This window comes from Ambystoma mexicanum, chromosome 7p (assembly GCF_040938575.1).
Source record: "Ambystoma mexicanum isolate Mex_15411 chromosome 7p, UKY_AmexF1_1, whole genome shotgun sequence".
Classification (NCBI taxonomy): Eukaryota; Metazoa; Chordata; class Amphibia; order Caudata; family Ambystomatidae; genus Ambystoma; species Ambystoma mexicanum.
This window is the reverse complement of record NC_090939.1, coordinates 853446077-853468264: the sequence shown is the minus strand read 5'-3', so window position 1 is coordinate 853468264 and position 22188 is coordinate 853446077. Positions and strand designations below refer to the sequence as shown.

The 22188-nt window shown below is 43.1% G+C and overlaps 2 protein-coding genes across 7 annotated transcripts in view; one reads left to right on the top strand and one right to left on the bottom strand.

Annotated features, from left to right (window-relative positions):
* UBAC2 (UBA domain containing 2) overlaps positions 1-22188 on the top strand; it is a 1796755-nt gene that overhangs the window by 453076 nt on the left and 1321491 nt on the right. The gene's annotated exons all lie outside the window — the stretch shown is intronic.
* The window catches only part of GPR18 (G protein-coupled receptor 18), a 35358-nt gene continuing 31268 nt past the window's right edge, over positions 18099-22188 (bottom strand). The window contains exon 2 of the mRNA XM_069637023.1: positions 18099-19214. Within this exon, the coding sequence (XP_069493124.1) occupies positions 18186-19184 (999 nt within the window). The 5' untranslated portion in view covers positions 19185-19214 and the 3' untranslated portion in view covers positions 18099-18185. The remainder of the gene's footprint in view (positions 19215-22188) is intronic.

Genomic DNA, 22188 nt, shown 5'->3' with positions numbered 1-22188 from the left:
CTCCACCGGGTGGTGTCGTCGAAGCAGGTCGGCTCAGCTCTTCCCTCGTCGGATTCTTGGTCCTGTGGCGACTTCTGAAGTTCCAGTCCCCAAAGCCCTGCTTTTATGCAGCAAACCTCCATTCACCCAGCCTAGCTGTCACTCAAACATGCTAAGTGGTGAGCCGGCCGGCTCACCACTTGGGCCAATCAGGACGGAGTGCGACTTGAGTTACCAAGGTAACTCAGTCCAGGGTGCCTAAATCCCCCTCCACCCCTCCTAAGTACCCCAGACAGAGTGGCACCACTTTGGAGGGCTTCTGTGGAGAAGCCCGCCAAAAGTGGAACAAAGGGCTCCACTTTGGGTCAGAGTTACAGAGGCGAACGCCAACGCCATTTTAGAATCAAGTTTTGGCAAAAAGTCCCAACCGGAGTTATAATAATAAATATATAAACCGGCGGTATGTTTAAGGCTACCGTAAATAAATAATTAAATGTGTTAGCCTAAAACAATGGGAAATCCCATAGGGAAATATTCGCGGTCGAATATAAAAAGTAGTTTCCACTGCCACCAGCCAAAACTCGATCAGGGGGGACGGAGACGTGCCCCCTTGACTAACAGACCCTGGGGCAATCGAATTGCCCCAGCCAGTACGTCCACAATATGATGGTTTGTACTGGTTCTGTTCAGGATTCAAGACTAGCAAAGTCTTTGGTGACTTTACATGCCCTGGGAGACAGTAGTCAGTCCCAGGGTATGGAGTCTATGTTGGGGAGTCCCTAGGACACCCCTGGGTCACGGCACAGAGGCTGCTGTGTAACCCACATCACAAAAATACATGAGGCCCTATGGAGTAAAAGACCCCATAGCCCATTCAACACAAGGTTTAACCAAGAAAACACACTTCAACATGTCCAAGAGTGAGGGTAAAAGAGTCTCACTCTTGGCAGGAGAAAAAAGAAACCCCAGAAATCCAGCAAAGCTGCTGGGGGACTCACTAGGTAGGGAAATTCAGCCTAAACAGAGAATTCTCCCTAACAGCAGATGAGAGGCTTGTGTAAGGCATCTGCTGCAACACACGCTGGCTATTGTTCGCAGTCTTAAGATTCCTTCTGCTGAGGTTTCACGGGCCTTGGTCGGAAAGGGCAAGATCGCTTCTCTCCTTGTCACCTTCTCAGTATGTGCCGTCTTTCTCCTCCGCTTGAACTGCCGTGCTGAGTTTGCTCTCACGTTGTGTGGTCGGCCTTGCACGTATTGCGTGCTTGTCTACCTTATATCCCTGTGGGGAAGGGTAAGGGCCGTCGGGTGTGTGCGGTTCTGGTCAATTGCCTGACCCTGCTGTTGGGACATGTCAGTAAATGGCTGGAGTGTTAGTCTGTCTTCCTTTGTAATATGCGAAAGTGTTCACGTCGGAAAAGGGGGAGGGGGTGAAGTGTTTGTGTATCCTACGTGGTAGGTTGGGGTACAGTTGTCACAAGAAGAAGATACTGCGTCTCACCCGTCAGTGTCCCACTTCAACTTCCACTCCCTGAGGAACCCCCATCCAGGTAATCCTCCCTCAGTGGTACACCCCCAGGAAATGGACCCAATAGCGATGGCCGTGTCTTGGCCACCTGGATGACAGACCCACAGGGACTAGTCAGGGAGACACTTTCAGGTTTCTCACTGTTACAACAACCCTACTGGGTGCTGACAACAGTTTTTTTTGTTTGTACACACACAAGGCATGTTCTGACATTGGGCATCATTACAAGTTGGGCGGTATTCTGGTGGTAAATCCACCAGAATACTGCCCAACGGAATTACTGTTACTGCCATTTGGTCTGGAAACCGCTGGATAACAAGTGGCAGTGGCAGAGTTAATCCCCAATTATTAGAGTCCTTTGGACCCTATCGGGCATTTGTGGCAAAATTACTGCTGGCGGAATTATCGCCACAGTAATTCTGCCGATTTTGCCTATTTTCGGCAGAAAGTGGGAAGATTTACCTTCATCATGATGCTGGAGTTAAATCCCCCACTCCAGGGTCATACTCATAGTGTGGCGGTAATTTCGTTACTGCCAATTTTTCCCCACACTGTCATGCTTGTAATGATGCCCATCGTTTTTCACTTGTGCTAATCTGGTCCACCAGAACGGCTCATACATTGCTCTGTGATTTTCCTTCCTCAGTGTCCAATAGTATGAGAGTTGTGAAATACATTTAAGACAACCATGCACTGGCTGGGGGATGGTAGACACTCTACCCTGATGAAACAGATGGCCCTCGTTCATGTGCACCACCAAATTAGCTAGTAACACAGGTAAATTAGATTCTGCAGCAGTGTTCAGGTGGACCTGCTTATAGATACGTAGTTTAGAAAATACCTGGCAGGTAGGATGGGACAGTGAGACGGATTGGCAGAATCTGTGTCGGGCAAGGAACAAGACCAAGCATTGGCTCTAGTGTTCCGTGTGTCAGGTATATAAGAGATGGTGAAATCCTATTGTGAGAAAAAAAGGTCCACAAAGCCTGGTGGCTGCTACAACACTGTAAAGTACATAGATGTTGAAAGTTACGATGGTCGATGTGCACTTTCACAGAAAAATCTCATCCCAGGTGGTGGTGTTTTCAATCTTCAAATGCCACATCCCAAGCCAGAAATTCCTGCTTGATTACAGCATAATTCTGCTCACTATATGATAGAGCACCCCATTGCCTACCATTCTCAGGAACAATTGAGGTGCTGGGATTTTTCTGTAAACAAACCGCCCCAATGGCCACATCTAAGGCATCCGCTGCCACGATCTAAGGACAGGAATCATCTGGAGGTCGCTGAATCGGTGCAAATATGAAGGCCTCTTTTGGTCAGATGAATGTTGATTCTGCCAGTTTGTCCGACTGAAGTTTCTGTTTCTTCCACAGGAGGCAAAGAATGTCAGCAAATCCTGCAAGGAAGCAGCGATAGTAGTTTGCAAAACCTAAAAAAGACTATTTGATGTCATGGGGTCTCATCCAATTCAAGATCATTTGTCTTTCTAGGGTCCATCGGCATCCCTGAACCACCAATCAAGTACCCAAGTACACCCTCGCAATGACCCACCAGGTCAGCGAAGCTGGAACCCAAGAACCACTGCTAAAAATTGGGTGCATTGCAAAGGCTGAACGGTCCCGATAGCGTCTTGTTTGCAATCTACCCTTCATCGCCTTCTTTGATATGGACTAAATGATATGCTCAACTGAGCTCAAACTTGGAGAACACAATGGAAGACCTGTGCAACTCCATAAGGTGATTAATCGGGAGTAGAGAATATCTATCCTCGTAGGTTATCTCATTGGGATGGCAATAATCCCCACATTGCCTAAAAGTGCCCTCCTTCCTGGGGACAAAGAAATGTGGGGCACCAGCAAGGAATCAATTATTCCTTTCATTGGGTGGTCAGGGAATTTGTCCTTCCATGTGGGTCGGGTTTGTTCAGTAGCTGAATTTCAGTTCTACTGGCAATGTAGTGGTATGGTAATCTCTTCTGGGGCAGAAAATACCTTGCCCTACAAGCAATATTAAGGAAAATTACGCAAGTTGCAAATCTGTTGAGGATGAGAGTCAAGCCTCTCAGGAATTTAGTCTTTTGTTTCTCTGCATTGCTACAGTTCTCATAGTTGAAGAAAAGGTTCCTGCATGACCAGTCGATGTACAGGTTTTGCTTTTCCATCCAAGGAAGACCCAAGACCTTGTGTGCGACTGAATAACGTCGATGGTTACAAATGCTCTATTGTTGCCTGTAAACATAGAAGCCCAGTTTTATATTGTATGGGTCTGGGTGCCAAGGGCGTACCACAGATAACTTCAATGATTTCCATGGTTGCTCTTTGGATTAAGGGAATAGCTTTTTGCAGTGCAAAAGTCTGGCCCATATAATTTGCCGATTTCTGCTCAAATATGCCAATCCGTTAGACGGTGCCTGGAAGGATTCTTGATTTTTCATGAGCTGGATCTCTAAGGTGAAAAGAGGAGATGGAGCCAAAGGCGGAGGGGGAAATGTAGGAAGGGTGTTTTTCATGCGTAGGCTTTTTGACTCCTTCCGATCTGAAAATAAAGCCCATCTGTAAACCTGAGGTTTCAGAGGCCAAAGAGGACAAGTAGCAAGTTAATATCCAGCACCCACACAATGAAGAAAGACGTTGATGCCGTCTCATCTTTTCTGCTTCAGATAGCTGACCTTGTAGGGTGCCAAGTTTCATGGGTTCTTCCCTGGTGTCTCGTGTATGTTTTTTGTTGTCCATGGGATATTGTCTCTCACTGGAAATGAGAAGGTGCCAGTTCTTTTATTTTCGCTGTGTTGTTCTATCAGCCTTTGGTGAATGCAGGTTCCGTGTTAGATCTAGGCTTGTAGAGATTTAGGTCCTATGACCTGTACTAGTTTGTCTGTGTACTTATCTTGTAATCTCCTGTGGAACAGAGTGCTTTGGGTTATTTCAGGCCAGTGTGAGTCGGACGTCAGCTGATGAAACCGACTGATATAAGTGACGAGGTCCTGATACTCTTGTTTTAATTTCACCAACTGGTTCTCTGCCATGGATCTACATTGGTAGACAAACACTTGCAAAAATGCCTCCTCAAACTCTTGTAAGTTGTTAAGTTAGGGAAGGTTGGTTGAGAAGTAGAGTGATGCCTGTGCTTAAGTGCATTTTACCAGGTTACTGAGAATAAAGCCAATCCTAGCCTTGTCCTGTGAAATTGTAAGGGTCAGAAAAAGAATTGAATTTTACTGTGATTCCATCTGCTTTCTGCAGTCTCCACCAAACCTGATGGAAACTGTATAAGCCATGGAGCTTTCTGTTAGGAATGCAGTGGCGCCTTTTGTCATGGATCCCTGAAGTGCCTGTTCCTGCTTCATAGCTGCAACCTCTGCTCTCAATGCTTGTACTTAGCCCCTTAGGTCATGGACCCTCTTCATACCGGACTGTTGTTTGGTCATCTAAACCTTTCAAGTATGGCGTCCCGACTCTTTTGCGTACCTGTTCTTTGGTGAAATGATTCCAGGGCTACAGTTCATCACCAAGGGGCTTCAATGATCTTGTGTGTTGCAATCTGCAGCAGTACGGCTGGGTACGAGGGAACCCCCCACTCAAAGCTTCTCCGCCACTGTGTGTGGTAGAGCACTAGGAGACTAGCTCCCCACACCAAGGACGGGCTTCACTGATTTTCGTCTTGCAGGGACAGTGCACAGCACTGACATTGAAGCCAGAGTCTGGTTGGTAGATGATCCATAGGAACAGCCAGACAACCAAACAGCCACTCAGAAGATGCATTTTGCAGAAGGCAGGGCAGGCCAAAGTAAAATGTAAAAGGGAGTCGAGCAACTAAAGAAAAGAGGGACTGGAGAAGAAGGAAAATGGAGGAACAGGAATTAGCTGATAAGGAAAACAGAAAATATGGAAGGTGACGAGAAAAAGCAACAAAAAGGCAGGCAAGATGAAAATACTGTAAAGGGAGCATTAAGACGCATAGCGCATGCCAGAAAGAAACAGGTTGCCTGGTGTCCTGAATACATGTGCTTAGCAATGGGAAACACATGCTGTACTGCTCATCTGCAGAACTTGAACACAGTTCCTCCGTGCTTGTGCAGTTTATCCATCATGGCGGTGCCCATAGATGTGGAGGCTCCCAAGTGTTTTCCTCCACACCGGGTACCCCGTATGCCATATGTGCTCCCAGCTTTTCTTGAATCCCTGGCGGTCTGGCTCCATCTCGGGTAGACATGCCATACATGTTAGTGGATGGGGCATGTGGTGGGCATGACAAGTATTAACCCAACACAACAAAGGTGCACACAAATTGACCTTCATAGACACATAAACGTATTTTAAAATGTAAACAGCCACTTCCACATCACTCTGGTTAAATTCAGACTGTGAGTTCAGCCTAACATGTTCCGTCGCCATGCGGGGGAACTTTAGCAAGCAGTGGTCTAACTTTTATGACCTAAAGCAAATACATTTGAGAGTGAACTGTTAGTGGTCTAAATGCCACTAGGGCATGCATGTAAAACTCATGCGAGTAATAACAGCCCAGAAGATATAATAACTTCATTGTGCCCCCAACCTCTATATTTAGGTCGCCATACTGGGTGAATGAGAAGTTTGTGTAACTCCAATTAATCATGATCAGAACAAGTTCATCTGAATAGGGAAAACCAAACAAGGGTACATCCTCCTCTACAGAATCTTGGATAGCGCAGCAAGTCTTATTATTATTTCTCTCCAGTTTTCGCAGCTAAACAAAGTCTAGAATGTGAGAATAGAAACTCAATGAGCATTTCCATATGTTTCCTCACAAGTTAAATAAGCTGATTTTATGTAGGTCGGAGGGGAGGGGAACAGTGCACACTTACCAGCACACTATACATGCGCCTCATCTGAGTTTGAGTTGGGATGCTGGCCAAGCTTCCACGGTAACCAGACAGGACAAATCATTACATGGGAGGGACAAGGGTTGAAAGATCCACAGGAAAACGAAGCTTACTTCTAATGTTTAGAAAAATGTAGGCCTAGATTAGAAAAAAAGGAATAAGCATTGAAAATGTTTCTTTCACAGCTTACCACTTTGCCAAAATGTTAGGGTCCATGTATATTTTGACCCCGAGCGTAGTGCAAAGATCTATGTGTAACACACACTGTACTTGACCGAGTTGTAGCAATATAGCTGTTTTTAGGAACTGGCGGGCGAACGCGCCATTCACATATAAGATAATGTTGCTTAATTGGGTGGCCTATGGCGATGGACATCCTGGTGGCATCCTATGTTTGTGTACTGTACGGGTGTAGAAGTAGGAGACTGACACTCAGGTGGCATCTTTTTGGTTATAGACTTTTATTGTGTAAAAATAAGAAAACCCTATCTGGCCCTATTACTAAGAGAGGTTTCCCTGCCTCAACCAAATACTAAGTACTCTGTCAGGATGTCCGTCAAAATCAAATAGTTCACTGTTGTGTCAAAACCTGTTTCCTTCCCTTATACTCTAAATTATACTAAGTAAAGGGGTGATCTTCTTGGTCCAAAAGAATGGCTCCCTTCTTCTGCATGATAGACCAAAGTTCACTTTCGGGTGATGTAAAAAGGAAAGGTTCGTCACAAAAATCAAAATCAAAAGTCTTAAAAGTATTCTTGGCTTGGCACTCCACCAATGCACGTGGAAAAAAGTTCTCATATCCCCACAGTGATAGGTGGAATGTCTTACACTCCTAATCACCTTCCTCAGGTTTTCCAATACTTTTCACAGTGCCAGGAAGAACGGCGTCCTTCTCCTGGCCTTTACTGGGCAGTTCACAATGTCAGGGGGAATTACACCCCTCCCCTGGTCTTTCTTGGGCTTCTCACAGTCCCAATGAAAAGACTCCCTTCACTTGGCTTCTCACACAATGTTCACAAATGCCAGGATGGGACGATTCTCTTTCCCTGGCATTTCTTCGACTCTTCACTAGGCTGAGTGAATGACTCCCTTCTATTGACTTCTTTCACACTGTCCATCAGCATCAGGGCACATGACTCCCTTCTCCTGGCCTTGATCAGGCTTCCCACAATGCCATGAGAATGACTCCCTTTTCTTGGCTTATCTCAACGTTAATCAATGAAAAAACACAAGTGTCTTCTATTTCCAGATTTCCACTTCCAGTGTTAGGGGATAGCACCTTCCTCCCCCTAATCATCTTTAGTTCTTCAACTGGTTTGACAATATCGGGGAGAATGAATAACAATTTACTTCCTTCCCCTGATTTCTTGCGGTTTTACAAAACACATCTCTGAATGCCAGGAGGGATGCTTCCCTTTCCCTGTGCTTTTCAGGTTTTCTTTCGGCAGTTCCATATGTCCTCACCTTTGGACAATACACCATGCCAGGAGGGATGGCTGCTTCCGCTGACCTCTGTTTTCTAGACACTGTCAACTTGGTTTACTCCACTGCCAGGTACAGTGGCGATGAAGAACAATGAGGATGTTTCTTGTTGCTTTTATGGGTGCATGGTCTCAGAATTGCACTTTCTGCTTTCTCCTTCTATCTGATACTTGGATCACTCTCCTGCCAAGTACTACCATGCTTTTCCCAATAGGCAAGCGTTCCTTTCTCTCCATCAGGTTCACAAAGCCTACATTCTCGGCTTCTTTGACTTCAAAGTTTCTGGACCACTTTCCAGGGGCACCATGGCATCTCCCCTACCACATGCGTAACTTTCCCCACGGTCTGCAGTTGTGCTGGGTGTTTCTGAATGCCTGCAATCTTCTGTGGGACTTCCCCTTCTTTCTGCTTCTCCCTTCGGTTTGCAACGACTATGCATGGGAAACCTTCCTCTGGCTGGCGTGGCTCCTGCTTGCTGGACTTCAGGTACGCCAGGAGCTTCCTCGTCTCGGTTCATCGGGCGTTCCGTTCACACTGGACCTGCTTTGCAGCAGCTTTTTTCCATCTCAGCAGCCCGGTTTGTCTTCTCTCTCTTCCCTTGACCACGCTGGCTTTCATGGTTCCTCCAGGGAGGGCTTGACACTATTGTGTGTCCTTCCTCAGTTTTCATACTTGTGCAATGGCCATATAGACTAGGATGCTTACTGTGGTACCATGGGGCGATCTTCATGGCTCTGCACATCTTCTTTATCCAAGTACAAGTATGATTACTTCTTGTTGGGTTGTCTGGACTCTTCCTCATCCCAGTTTTCCAATATACGTCAGTCACGTGGTCCCTACTCTTCCTCGTCTCAGGGGTTCCGATATGGGATGGATTATCTACTTTACACAGATACATGGACGTGTGTCAGACTAATGTACTGTGCTCAGAGAATGAGGAGGTTGGGATGTCTTTTGTACTTACTACATTCTCCCAGAATAGTTGCCCCTAGTCACATAGGGGGGGGTATCCCTCCCAAGAGCCTCCCGTTGAGTACCACCTCGAGGGGGACTATCCGGTAGCGGCCTCATCTTCCTGGTCTCATGGGAAGGGGCTCCCCTAGGGGAGAGGGGCGACATCCGAGGTTTCGTCATTGTACCCAGATCCCATAGAGGTAGTCCTGAGAAATGGTGGCAAATCATCTCCTTATATTCCATCTAGATGAACATGCAATCTGTGCATTTATCAGTGTGCACAGAAAGAATTTTAACTTGGAATGTCTTCAGACTTAAGAAACTAATGTACCATCTTATTGAAGGAACCGCGAAGGCCTCAACAATGGCTTCTTATCTTACATCGCCTACTGTATGGCAACTATTTTTAAAAACAACACATTTATACACAAGACAATGTTTTTCTCTAGCAGATTACATTGGCCTGTAGGAAAACCTGATCCGCCTACTTCTGGTGAAATAATTTCCCCTAAAGGCTGCCTTTACTGAACAGTGGTTGTCGGGTAAATCGCACATGCTCTTATTGATGCAACCCATTAGCCCGAAGACACTGAAGCAGTGGTGGAGCGGACTGCTGATGTGAGGAGAGGATGGGGGTGTCAGTGTTCGGGGAAGGGTTGGTTGAGGGGGGTGGGCGTCAGAAGGGGTGGAGTCATGGGGACTCTAAAGAGCGTGGCTGTGCAGGAGACCGGCTTTACAGGGAAACCACAAGATCTGGTAAAGCATGGCTGACGTTCAAATGTTGTTCCATTAATTAATATATTTCAATGCATGTATTGTTGAAAGTATGCCTTGTATTTCATCTTTCACTCAGTGGCACCTAGCATGCTTGCGTCACTGAAGTTGGAATAGGTCTCTGTTCATCTGTTTCCTGTGGTTTATGTGGGATTGTCGTTCATTGATGATAAATGTCAGGTTCGAAAATAATCAAGAAATCAAAGATAATTTTGTGATTGCACTAGATGTAATTATTATGTTTTGGATTTTTTAAGGATGTTCAAGAAGCTCTGGTTGTTAGTGCACTATCATATATTTACATATTATTCTATTCATCTTTTCAAAATATGTTCTGATGCTTTTTTTTGGGTTTGAAATCTTTTTTATTGAATTTGTGGTAGTACAAAGAGAAAACGGAAACATCGAGGCAATCTGTACATTAACAGTTATACGATTACTAAAATCAATCTTTAAAGAACTTGGAAATCTATTCAATCTTCTTCAAAAGCTAAATCCAATCCCAATAAATGTCCGCTGCGGCCCAATAGCCTACCTAGGATTTTGATCTTGGGAGGATAACTCTGGGGCAACGTGCTCGCCTTGGAAGCAAGACGACACAGAGCAACACAGGTTCGATCCCCGGGTCCGCGCTTAGAAACCTCTGGGTATTAAGCGCGTTATAAATGACCTATCATATCATATCATATCATATTATCTACTGCTTCGGTACATAAGACCTCTCTCTGCACCACTCACTAAGTGGGATTCTAGTACGAAGATTAGAAAGGAAGCTTGTGGCTGGTGCAGAATCGCCGCCCTGCATTGGGGATACTGATCGTATTGTCAGTTATTCATCATGCGCTCTACCCTAGTCTAAATGTTCAATAGGCCTACTGCTTGTAGCCTTGTCTGGCATGTGAAATCCCTATTTTGAATTTTAACATACTCCAAAAACCGTTTCCAAATTAGAAAATATTTGGCCATATCTCCTCCTATTGTTTTTGCTATCATGTAGTTTTATCAGGAATATCTTCACTGTTCAAGTTACCTGCTATTAATAGGCTACTAGCGAGTAATGTCTTCATAATGAAATCCTGGTATGGGACAACAAATATTCAGGTAGTGAAATCCCCAGTGCTGTGGGACCAGTGGATCTACACCTGCTACATACCTACCCAATAGGCAGACTTCTACATCCTTTAGTGGATGCATTTCTGCTACATCCACTATTGAAGTTTGCCTTCCAGAAAGGACGAGCATGGGACATGACCATCAAATATGCAGGGAGAGTTAGCTCTGCCGAAATATCTCCAGGATAGCCCATCTGCCTTTTTTGTACAAAATGTTTTTACATGTTGTTAGAATATAAAATATGCATCTTTCTTGGCCCTAAACTAATTCCCTTTTGCAATCAAAATCACGTTATTTTAGTAATATTCAAAATGGGTTTGCATTTCTCAGTCATTGAGTAGAAACAAAATAGAAATGTGTTCACAGCTTCCTCTGCCAGTCATTACAAGAAAAGGCTGCGTCCATGGGTTAAATAACATTAAGGACAGGTCCTCCTATTCTGCGAAGGAGGAAAGGGTATTCCAAAATGGCTCGATTCTCTTCACTAAATGTTATGTAAAGACTTGCTGCACCAAGCAGAGGTTAGTTACACAATGAGTCATAGTGTTCAGCCCTTCCACTTTGTTAAATGCACGAAGGGTATCCTTTAAAGGTTGTGCAAAGAGAGTGACTGTTGTTGGAACAGAGGGCAAGTGGATTCTGTGTTCAAGGCCTCAAACATAAGTCACCGTCTGTGAACTGGCAGAAAGAGCTCGTAATTAAAGCCATAAGCAAAGTGGAGACTTTTTACATAACAATAACATCTGTTGAATATGCAATTTGTTCTGCCTTCTGGGGATTAGGGCATTATTGGGTGCAGTCTGAACATTTGTGTTATCTCTTGCAAATGAATAACAAATGACCTATGCTGATGGAGGCTTCATTATTTGTATAAAAGGAGATCCCGTGAACTATTCAGGCACTTCACTTCTCCACTCTCCATAAAATACTGGTCGTGGTTGAACCTGAAGTCCGCTCAAGTGTATGATATGCGCACAATAAATCTTAACTTGAAATTTTGAAACTCTCTCTCAAATACTCTACTTTGTTTGAATTATAGTGCTTAAAAGTATCAATTTCTGAGCTCTGATACCTTCTGTACAACATGTTATAGAGTTTCTATTTATGTTGTGCGTATGTAGAAGTTTGTGTGCCCTTTTCCAAATTCAGTCCCTACACCTTGAGAGGTAGCTCCCTCCTCAGTTACTTATGGCTAGCATCAATCTGCTTCCCCCCGAGTGACACTGGTAGGAGTCGAGCGCATTTCATACATTATTTAATTCAAATGCTTGGTCGATGGTGAGCTGAAAATGAATTTCTAATCCGTAAACAGTCTCCTTACCCATTGTTAATATCTCACCGTTATAGTCAATTTCAGGTCTGATGGTATCTTAGCCTTTCATTTTACCTTAGTCAAAGGACTTCTTACATTCAGTAAAATTGTATTGCCCCCTCCTAAAGCATGTGTGCCACATATTTCTCCTTTAGCTATCCCTCAAACCCAATATTCCCGCCCCTGCTGAAGCTGGTGCAAAATGTGGGATTCTGTGGATTGGAGTAGCCAGGCTTAGAAATGTTGTTAGGCCAGCCATCTGTGCCAGTTTGTTGAAAGTTTGCATTGTTGTGACTATTGTTAAAAGTTCATGGACAGCCAGCAGTCTTTCATTTGTCCAAGTGGTGCTCCAATCACATCCTCCTCCAGGCTGCACCAGGTTCTGAAGGACTTGGGGTTCATCCACTCACAGAGCATCCTTGGGCAGCTTAATAGTATTTGAGTTTACTAGGATGGGCTAGTCCACCTAATTTCCTAGCGAGGAAGGAAAAGAGTCTTTTGTGACACCCAAGGTTTAATTCTCTGCCAAATGAACTTCATAATTTTCTTTCTGGAAATGGTTTTGTCTGGGATTTGTTTTGGGAAGGTCTGGAACACAATGCAATCTCAACAAAACATTAATTGTGACAGAGGTCACGCGATCCATGAGATGTCCAGCATCCGCCACTATTGCGGATTATCTCTCAATTTAGATGGTAGCCCTGGTATATTGGCTCCATATAAACTGACACCTTAGGTGTCTGGTAAATCCTGAGATACTTTAGCCTCCCCTCTGACCAAGAGGGATAAGTGATCTCTATTAGTGCATCCCATTGCGTTTGAGGCATATTCATTCTGATGGTTTCTGACTTTCCTTGGTTCGCTTTTAGGCCAGAAGCTTTCTCAAAGCAGGCAAACATGGTTTGTGGCAAGGGGGTTATTTAAAAGTATATAATTGGTGAATAGTGAAAACTCTGAAGTGTTCCCTCCATAGTTGAGCCCACTGATCTACAGGCAATCCCTCATTTGTTGTGCCAATGGCTCTACTGCCAAGGCAACATTTAAGGGATATAAGGTACCGTCCTGGCAGGTTCCTCTAAACAAGCCAAAGCATTCTGATCGTGTTTTAGCTGTTGGAGCGGAATAAATTGCCATAGTTGCCTCTAAAAAAGGCTCTCCAAAACCTACCTTGTGTATTTCTTCCTTAAGGAATACCACACCACCTTTCCCAACACTTTTTCTGCATCTAATGAGACCAGAGCATGTGGTGGCTTCTGTTTATGCGATATATCTACCAATCTAATTCCCTTCTGCACATTAAGACTGGTCTGCCTGTGATAAACCCACATTGATCATCATTGATAAGGTGTGGCATCAAGGGTTCTAATCTGTTAGCAAGGATTTTGGCATATACATTGGCTTTGTGGTTTAGGAGCTCAATAGGCTTGTTGGATGGAAACAGCTTGCATGAGGTTCTTTCTCACTTTGGGCAGTACCATTCATATTGCCTCTCACATTGATGGTGTCCCCATTCCTCAGCTCATTATTGCCTTCAAGATGTCGGTAATTGATCCCAATAGGGTATTTTTGCATCAGTTTAAAAAAGAATGGTATAAAGCCATCAGGACACTGGGGCTTTGCACAGTTTCATGACATGACCCCTTAATGACATCTTCCACTCTACAGACGAAAGCCTAAACAAAGTTACCCCCTCTAGATATGTAGCGATGTCACGTCCTGTTCCCAGTTTGCTCATAAACCGGGATTTATAGGAAGATGTAAAGATGCTTAGTTTCTTGCTTTCTTTAGAGACTACAGAGCCCCATTCCCTCTTAGACTGCAATTCTATTTGACCCTGTTCGTGCTTTAAGTTAAGTTTGTCACCAAATTGGTAATATTTTTTATTTGTTTTGCAAATAAGATAGTCAGCATTTGTTTAACTGTATCTAGGATAGCCATTTTCTAGGCCATTTGCGGCTGTCGAAATGTTTTTCATGAACAAGTCTGCTTATGGTTATTCTGTAGGTCTTATTGTTTGCAGAAGGTCTTCTTTCTCCTTCACCCAGGGTATTTTTATTCTCGAGTCTTTCTCAATAAAATAATCCCCTCACCACAACGTACATTGTTGAGTAAGGGCTGAAGTGCCACTACAATTATTATTCTGAAAAAACTCAGTAACCTCTTTTTCTAATTCAACCAAACGGACCTGATCTTGCAATAGACCTGGTTCCAGCTTCCATGAACAATGCCTGGGTTCATCCTGTACCCACTCTTATTTCTCAGTACACTGGGGCATGAAAAGAAAGGGCGGTTTGGCCCATACTTGTACTTCCTGGAGTTCCTTTTAACCCATCATCCATCATGATCTAATCCGTTCTGGAATATGTCGGTGCACATGGCAAATACACGAGCAATCCTTCACACATGATGTCCATTTCCCATGTTTCTCTTCATCCAAAGTCCTTGAAAGCTTGAATTGCATATTTTTTGCTGCTTGCATATTTCCCTACCCGTCTCCCCTCAACCTGTCCTTCATCATGTTATTATCATGTGCTTCTTGCAGTGGCCTCTGTGTTTCAATAGAAAATTATTAAAATATTCATTTTTAGCCTCGTTAGGAACAACATAGCAAAGCCAATGTAACTGTGCTTCCATGTACTGTCTGTCGATATACAAAATATACCCTCTTTTGTCAAAGATATGATCAGATAAAACAAATGGAAAGTTGTAACCCAAAAGAATGTCTATCCCCCCTGTTTCTCCTTCGCAGTTAGAGAAGAATGCATTGGGAAGTATTTAGATTTGAGGCAAGGAGTATCCCTTCATAACAGAAGAGTTTCTTGAATGGTAGCCACCTGAATAGGATGTTCCCTCTATAGACCGAGGAGCCTAATTTTGTGAGGTGTAAAAAAAATAAAAAAAATAAAAAAAGAAATAAAAATAAAAAAAAAGAAAAGAACATCATTCGAACAAAACACCCACTAGCAAGTATATTAATCCCTCAACATTGAAGACAACTGCTAGATTGGGAAGGAGTGTAGAGTGCGCTCCCCCCATGCACTCTTAGAATTACATACTTCCACAGGAGATTGCTTTACCCATGATCCACCCCTCACAGCACAAGTATGGTGTTGATAATAACATTGATTGATCAAGTAAGTTCTCCATAACGTTAGCATTCAAAGAAGTCACTTTTGTGTGTAGCGTTAAATAATGCATAGTGGAGTTTCTAAAGAGAAAACCATCCCCTGATTGTGACGAGAACCAGAATCCTTTCACTCACATGACTCAACATTATCTGGACTTAAATGGCATTTATTACTAAATAAAATAGTTTGAGTTTGTCACATTGGCCATATCAGAGAGGGCATTTGCCCAATATAGCTAAGGTAGCCCCTTGTGGTACGGTCACTAAAAATAGTGCATTAATAGGTGAACCCTACAAACAATGCAGCTAATGGTATATATGAACCATATTATAAGCCATGGTTGTGGCTCTAATTAATTTGTTACACCTGAAACAGAAATGCAGACCCGCCTGAAAAAACACAGAAACTCAGCCTCCCTGAAGATTGATGAAGTCATGAAAACGTGCGTTAGGAGCAGAAGCTAAAGACTGGTAACAGAGTGCCTGCCTTCACATCTTTAAACAACTTCTGTGTTGATTTTCAAATCTTCAGTGCGGGATAGGACATTATTTTGGGTATCCCTGTAGTCTTGTAGGGGAAGGTGTGTAGGAAACCCATTTTTTTAACGTCTTATATTGTTGTTTCATTTGCATCTACTCTAGATATAGTTCTGAGCCATTTTTCTTTATTTCTCCACCCACACTGTTAATAGCCCATGTAGAGGTCTAGATGTCCTGCGTAAACTTCATTTGAATGTCCTCTTAGAGATGTATGCACAAAATGAAGTCTGGTTTGCGCCTTAAGAGGTTGATGGCTTTGTATGTGTTGTATTTTGGTCCCTCACCTCTAGGCCCCTGTATCTTGTTGGAGGGTAGCGTAGTTTTCTACGTTGAATCCTTTTTCTTTGCTTGTTTACCTCTGTGGCACGCTGGCATCATTTTTGCGTTTCAAGAGGACGTCCAGAATGTGCATCCACTCACAGGTGATAAAACACATCCAGTGTTGTCTTCAGCAGCTGCATATGACGATGCTAGTATTTCATAGCATGCCTCTTGGATTCTGACAGTGGTGAAATATAGAGCACATCTGCTTCAACCTCACAATTGTTCCCACAAACCTGGTCATTGTGGACAGCAGCTTATGGGGATGTCACTTAAGTGTTCATGCTGGTAGAATATTGCCCTTGGGTACAATATATTATCCTTAGTTATGAGCCTGTTGGCTCCTTCTAACCCTCAACTCCCTCCTTCGAGCAGACTAATGGATCTGACCGGCATCTGTGCCCCACAGCCTTGGGCTGCTTTTCAAGTACCCCCCACTCAAAGTGCTCCTGGGGCCCCCAACTTGTGCCCCTTCACTTAGCTGTAGCCTTCCTGCCGGTGTTCTTCTCACTTACAGGGGTGTGGCTTTAACAGTCTAGTCCCATACTCAAGACTCAGCTGCATCCCTATGCTCGCTCCTCTGAACCAGGGCTACCATTATGACCGAATCTGGCAGCGGGCCGAGCGAGCATATGCAGCGGGAGTCCTGCCAACAACCTTCCTGCCTCCGCACCAGATCCAGCCCCAGAAGAGGTATTCAATACTCTGCCGGACAGTGAGAAAGGGCGAGGCGCGCCAGAGCTCTGTATTCAGGCAGAAATCTTGGGCTACTGGCAGCCACACCCCAGATGGTATTCTGGGCTATATAGTTTGGTCCAAATCCTACCCTTTGCACAATGTCTTCTATAAAAAGACTTTCAACACAGTAAAATGCCTAATAGGCATCTAAAGATATTTGGGCTCATTACAAGTATGGGGGTATGGGTAAAGAATTGGTAACAGAATTACTGCCACTTTTTCCCCACAAGACCATAATAAGAGTATGGCCCTGGAGTGGAGGATTTAACTCGAGCATCATGCTGGTGGTAAATCCTGCCACTGTCCGGCAAACAAATCAGCAGAATTACTGCAGCAGTAATTCCTCTGAAAAAGGCCCATAGAGACCAAGGAACTCTTAAAAAAAAAAATGTGGATTTACTCCGCCACTTGTAATCCGGCGGTAATTCCGCCGGACCAAGTGGCAATAACAGTAATTCAGTTGGGCAGTATTCCAGCAGGTTTACCCCCAGAATACCGCCCAACTCGTAATGAGGCCCATTGTTACCTGTTCCTTGCCTCTAAAATGCAGCAAGTGTATCAGGTTGAGCACCTTACTAAGATTGCTGGATGCTTACTACCAGTTGGATTGCTGTGTTAAGTGTTGCAAAGCTTTATCCAACCTTTTTGCTAGAGTATTGGCTACAACTTTCATGTATTTGTTTCATTATCTTGTCCTATGTGTGGCACAGCACACCTTTGTTAGTACTTTCGGAGATGATCGAGATCTGAGTCTCCTTCATGCCTCGTCCACTTTGTCCTCTCTTTAGAAGATTACGTTTAAACATTTGATTTGGGTTTTTGCAAATCTATTCTAGAGAAATTTCTCAAAGCACGTTGTGAAAACCATTCATACCTTCAGTTGCCTTTTTCATTCCACCATCGTAATTAACTCATCTTAAAATGCTGCTGCTTGCGACTCTCGCACCAATTCACTAGGCCTGTTATCACCAACCCCTGAGCTACCATTTCTCCTGTCCATTCGTGCTCCGTATCACAGTAGACAATTTAGCAATTTAGCAGCACATTCACAGCTGCTGGATGTGCACAAAGTTTCCTCACTGGGCACCTATTTCCTGTTCAATCTGGATTTGCCTTTTCCAGCTTTTGCCTTCTCACTGGATTCTGAATAGACTTTGACTTGTTTATTTGGGCCAATAGGAGGATATTCCCCACCAGCGATCATCTGTGGGACAATTCCCATTGTTAATAGAAATGTTTTAACTTCAACCAAAGTAAAATGTTCTGATTTTCATAGCATTGTGTGAGTTTTAAGTTCTTAACCTAGAGAAACAAGAGTAACATTGTTTGCAGTCATAGGAAACAAGTAAATCCAGAAGGAAATGTATTCAGCAGTATTTGTGTTGCTTTTATTAAAACAATTCAAGTCGTATAGACATATTACAGATGTGTGTCACATGAAGTCCTGTGGAATTCAGATCATTTCGCTGTTTATATTACTAAGCGATCGCAGACTGCCAGTTCTCATACTCTTCCTGCGCACACTTCTTAGATAGTTACGATAAAGGATGACACTGATGACTCTTGCCTGAAATTGTTTGGACACGATGTAATAAAGAATAACATCCAGGCAGGTGCTCAAATTCATCAGAAAGGTTGTGAAAGCTCCCCAAGGGCTGTATTGATTTCCCCCCATTTCCAGCATTAGAAAGGCAAAGCACACGTGGAATGGAACAAAGCAGACCAGAACTTGTACAATAAGAGTAATAATTATCTTGATGGATTTCTGCTTGACTTTTGGCTTCAGTTTGGAGGTTTTGCCATGCAAGAGACTGTGAATGATGACGGAATAGCATCCGATCATGATTAGCACCGGGGTCACAAAAAATAAGATCAGGCGCACAATATTTAGCAGGTTGTTTTTTTTTAAGTGAACAATGTCAAAGATTTTCAAGCAGGTTGTGAAGTTGGAGGCTTTATCTTGATCATCGTGCGCAAAAAGCAGAGGTGTGGTAGATGCTAGGGTCATAATCCAGATCCCTATGCAAGCTACTATGGCTTTGCTGATGTCCTTGAGTTCTTTGGCATGCCTTGGCTGTACTATTGCCATATAGCGATCCGCACTAATAAAAGCCAGTAGCCACAGTGCAATGTTTGGGTAGCACACAGTAAGGGCCCCGAGTAGCCGACAGAAAATATCTCCAAATGGCCAGTATTGCTTTCCATAGTAGATCATCCGAAAGGGAATACAAATGATGAAAATCAAGTCGAGCAATGCAACGTTCATCATGTAGACTGTAACACTTGTCCTTTTTCTAGTGGTACAGCTGAAGACCCATATTGCAGTGATATTCACACATAACCCAACAGCGAATACAATGCTGTAAAAGACTAGTGCAGCCACCCTGTATTCCTCTGGTTGCTCAGATAACGGCAGTGTATGTTGACTTTGATTGTTATTGATTGTGGCCATGGTTCTTTTTTGGTCATGAAATCAAATTACCTATAAGAAAAGAACACATTGTGAGACAATAGGCAATTGGTTCATGGAAAGGCAAGCGAGCCACAGTTCTTGCCAACTGTTTTACCTTTTGCGGGCGTGCTTGGTGATGGAGGCAGTGGTGTGGTCTGTGTGAAGTGTGTTTTGCAGTGTAGCAAACATCCTGCCCACCTCAGAGGAAACCCCCTCTCTTCTAATGAGAGCATCAGAGCTAATAAACTGTTTATGACCCAGGTTACTGGAACATTTGCAAAGTGAAGTATTCATTTTTTGATATGTGAGGAATACTGTGTGAAGAAAGCTTTGAGGCATGTGTGTGTTTTCATTTACAATACTTGGAAATGTTACATCATGAAGTTCTGCATGTTTGTATTGGCTTTGGTTCAATGAAGAACATATTTAAACCTTGAGCAACTTAATATTTATTAACTTTGTGGGATGATGCTGAAGTTGTTACACATTACAGATCATTACAGGCGTGAAGAATAGATTTGGCGAGTATGTATGCATACCATACATTGAGCAAAAGCAACTGACCAATTTAGTTAAGATTTCAATTTAGTTAAGATTTCAAATCTGGTCTTTGAGATCAGGTTTGATGGCCTTTAACTTTGGCCCATTTTAACCAAGCAACAGAAAATAAGAAGATTATAAATGCAAGTTACTATTTTGGTAACTGTGAATCGTAATCCTTACAAAGGGAACAGTTATTTAAGTTACCCCAAAATACGCCTCTCTTTACCAGCTCCATAAAGAATTTTGAGGCACTGGACCGCCACATTTGGAAAGCTTTTCAATTTAGTTGGTGCTGTTTAAGAAATTTTGTTTTGGCAGTTTTGCAGAAAACCCACAACCTGTCATTAATCAGTGTGCATACTTGATAAAAATATGTTGACATATAGAGCTTCAAAGTACATTGAAAATGTTGGGGGAGATATGAGTTTATTTTCAATTTTCTAATCTAAATTGTGATATTCAAATACAGATGCATACAATTTGCAATATTGGGTATTCTGAAAAATGGTTACACAAACAAACTTGATTATACTTGATACATTTTTGGCAAATGTTTCATTGGAAAAAAGTAGTTACGTTGATAATTTTATGTAACCCTTTTATATAAATCAAGTTATGGCCAGAGAGAGGAAGAAGGTGGAGTGTATTTGGTGGAAGGTGGACAAGGTTTCAGAACAGTTAGACATTTTAAATATTAATCTATTTGCCAAAAACATGCAAGATCTAGGGGAAATTATATCAAACCTGAACATAATGTTCTCGAGTTAAGTATCTGAAGAAATACGACTTTTAACAGACCTTTTTCAATACCCACACTGTCACAGATAGTGTTTTTTTTTAAAATACTCACTAGCCACCCTTTGTTTTACCATCAAAGAGAAGTTGCGAGAAAGTGCTGAGGCAGCATTCTGTCTAGGACAGGGTTGTCAGACTCAATCGTACAGTTGGCTGGTTTGGATTCAAATATACATCTTGGGGGCCACACAGTCAAGCATGTGAAAAGGAACAGGATAGTATTCAGTGGCTGCTTGGAGTATTTAAAGCGGTGTGGCAAACTTTTTGCTCCAAATTTGTGCAACCAAATGAAGTGAGCAAGCCAAAAGCAACTTGGAAGGGACAGTGGGGTGACCTCCATGAGACTTATTTTTTAATAACAGGTTGCTATAGTGTATTTTACATAACACAATTCAGGACAAATTGGATAAAAAGCCATAGAACCTGGAGGCGGTTCTGAAGGGCAACCTATGAAATAATCCAGTAGATGCGATTCTGGATCACCAACAGAGCACAGGAGTATTTAACAGTAGCAAATCATGAAAAGGACAATCAAAAAATGTGCCCACCATAAAAACAATGGATGCGCAGTGTGCAAATCTATATTTGTGCCACACTATCACTGAAGCAGCACCTGATTCAGTTGCACTACCGCACAGGGGAAACATTTCACTTGGTAAGTTTCATGCTAGTAGACCTTTCAGAAGTTTAAAATGTCAAAGGACGTAGAAAAAGTAGGTCTGTATGTAGAGGCTGTATGTCGGACTGGAGCTTTTATTTTACACATAAGGTCCTTTTTGTTTTCCTGGCAAGGTAATTTTGCTAATCATATCTTTAAGCAGATGCGCTCAATTACACTGCTTAGCGATGTTGAGGCAGACTCCTGAAGGAATAAGGGCTGGTAGATCAATAATATTTGTAGATTCACCTATGTTTCTGATTCTGAATAGGTTTCAGGCGTTGCTACTTGGTTTTTGTATGCCTTAAGCAACCGTGATGCTTCATAGGGCATTTTTGTGTATCAGGTTTAGTTCAGAATAACTGCATTTTCCATTAATTAATGGTGCCAAATTCTTTTGAGGTGGTTGCAGCAAAACGATAATTTGAATTTTGCTTATAAGTAAACAGATGAGTAATTTGAGGTCAACAAGAAGAGTAATTTGAGGTCAACAGTTTATATACGTTAATGTTGTTGGAGCCATTTTTGGTCATTATTTCATCCAACCGGATGCCTTGTAACATTTTTCCTCGTTCCTATGGTCACCCAGATCATAACAGCAGCAGGAGACCCCTGGAAGAGTATCCTACCAAAAGGGGAAGGAGGAGAAGACAATGTGTTGCCCTTGTTTTCAGGCCCTTCTCCAGGTAGGAGTGTACAGCTTCCTCACTCCAGATCAGCGACAGTCCCCAAGGGAACCACCATCCCCACCCCTTTGACCAGCTGGATAGGGATGGGCGCTGCACCTCACAATAAAACTTCTGTTAACAGGTGATAGGCTACACCCTGGGTTCTTATCTTACTAATGGACACAGACACCAAGGTGAATTGTATAGGGAGTTCCAATGGGACCCATCTTTATAAAGTTCTAGGGATTGGCCGTTGCGCGGCTGATCGAGATGGCCGCCGCCTAAAAGGCTCCGGCACTGGCCCATGCATCCTTACAAATAGCCTACTCCCAGAACACCC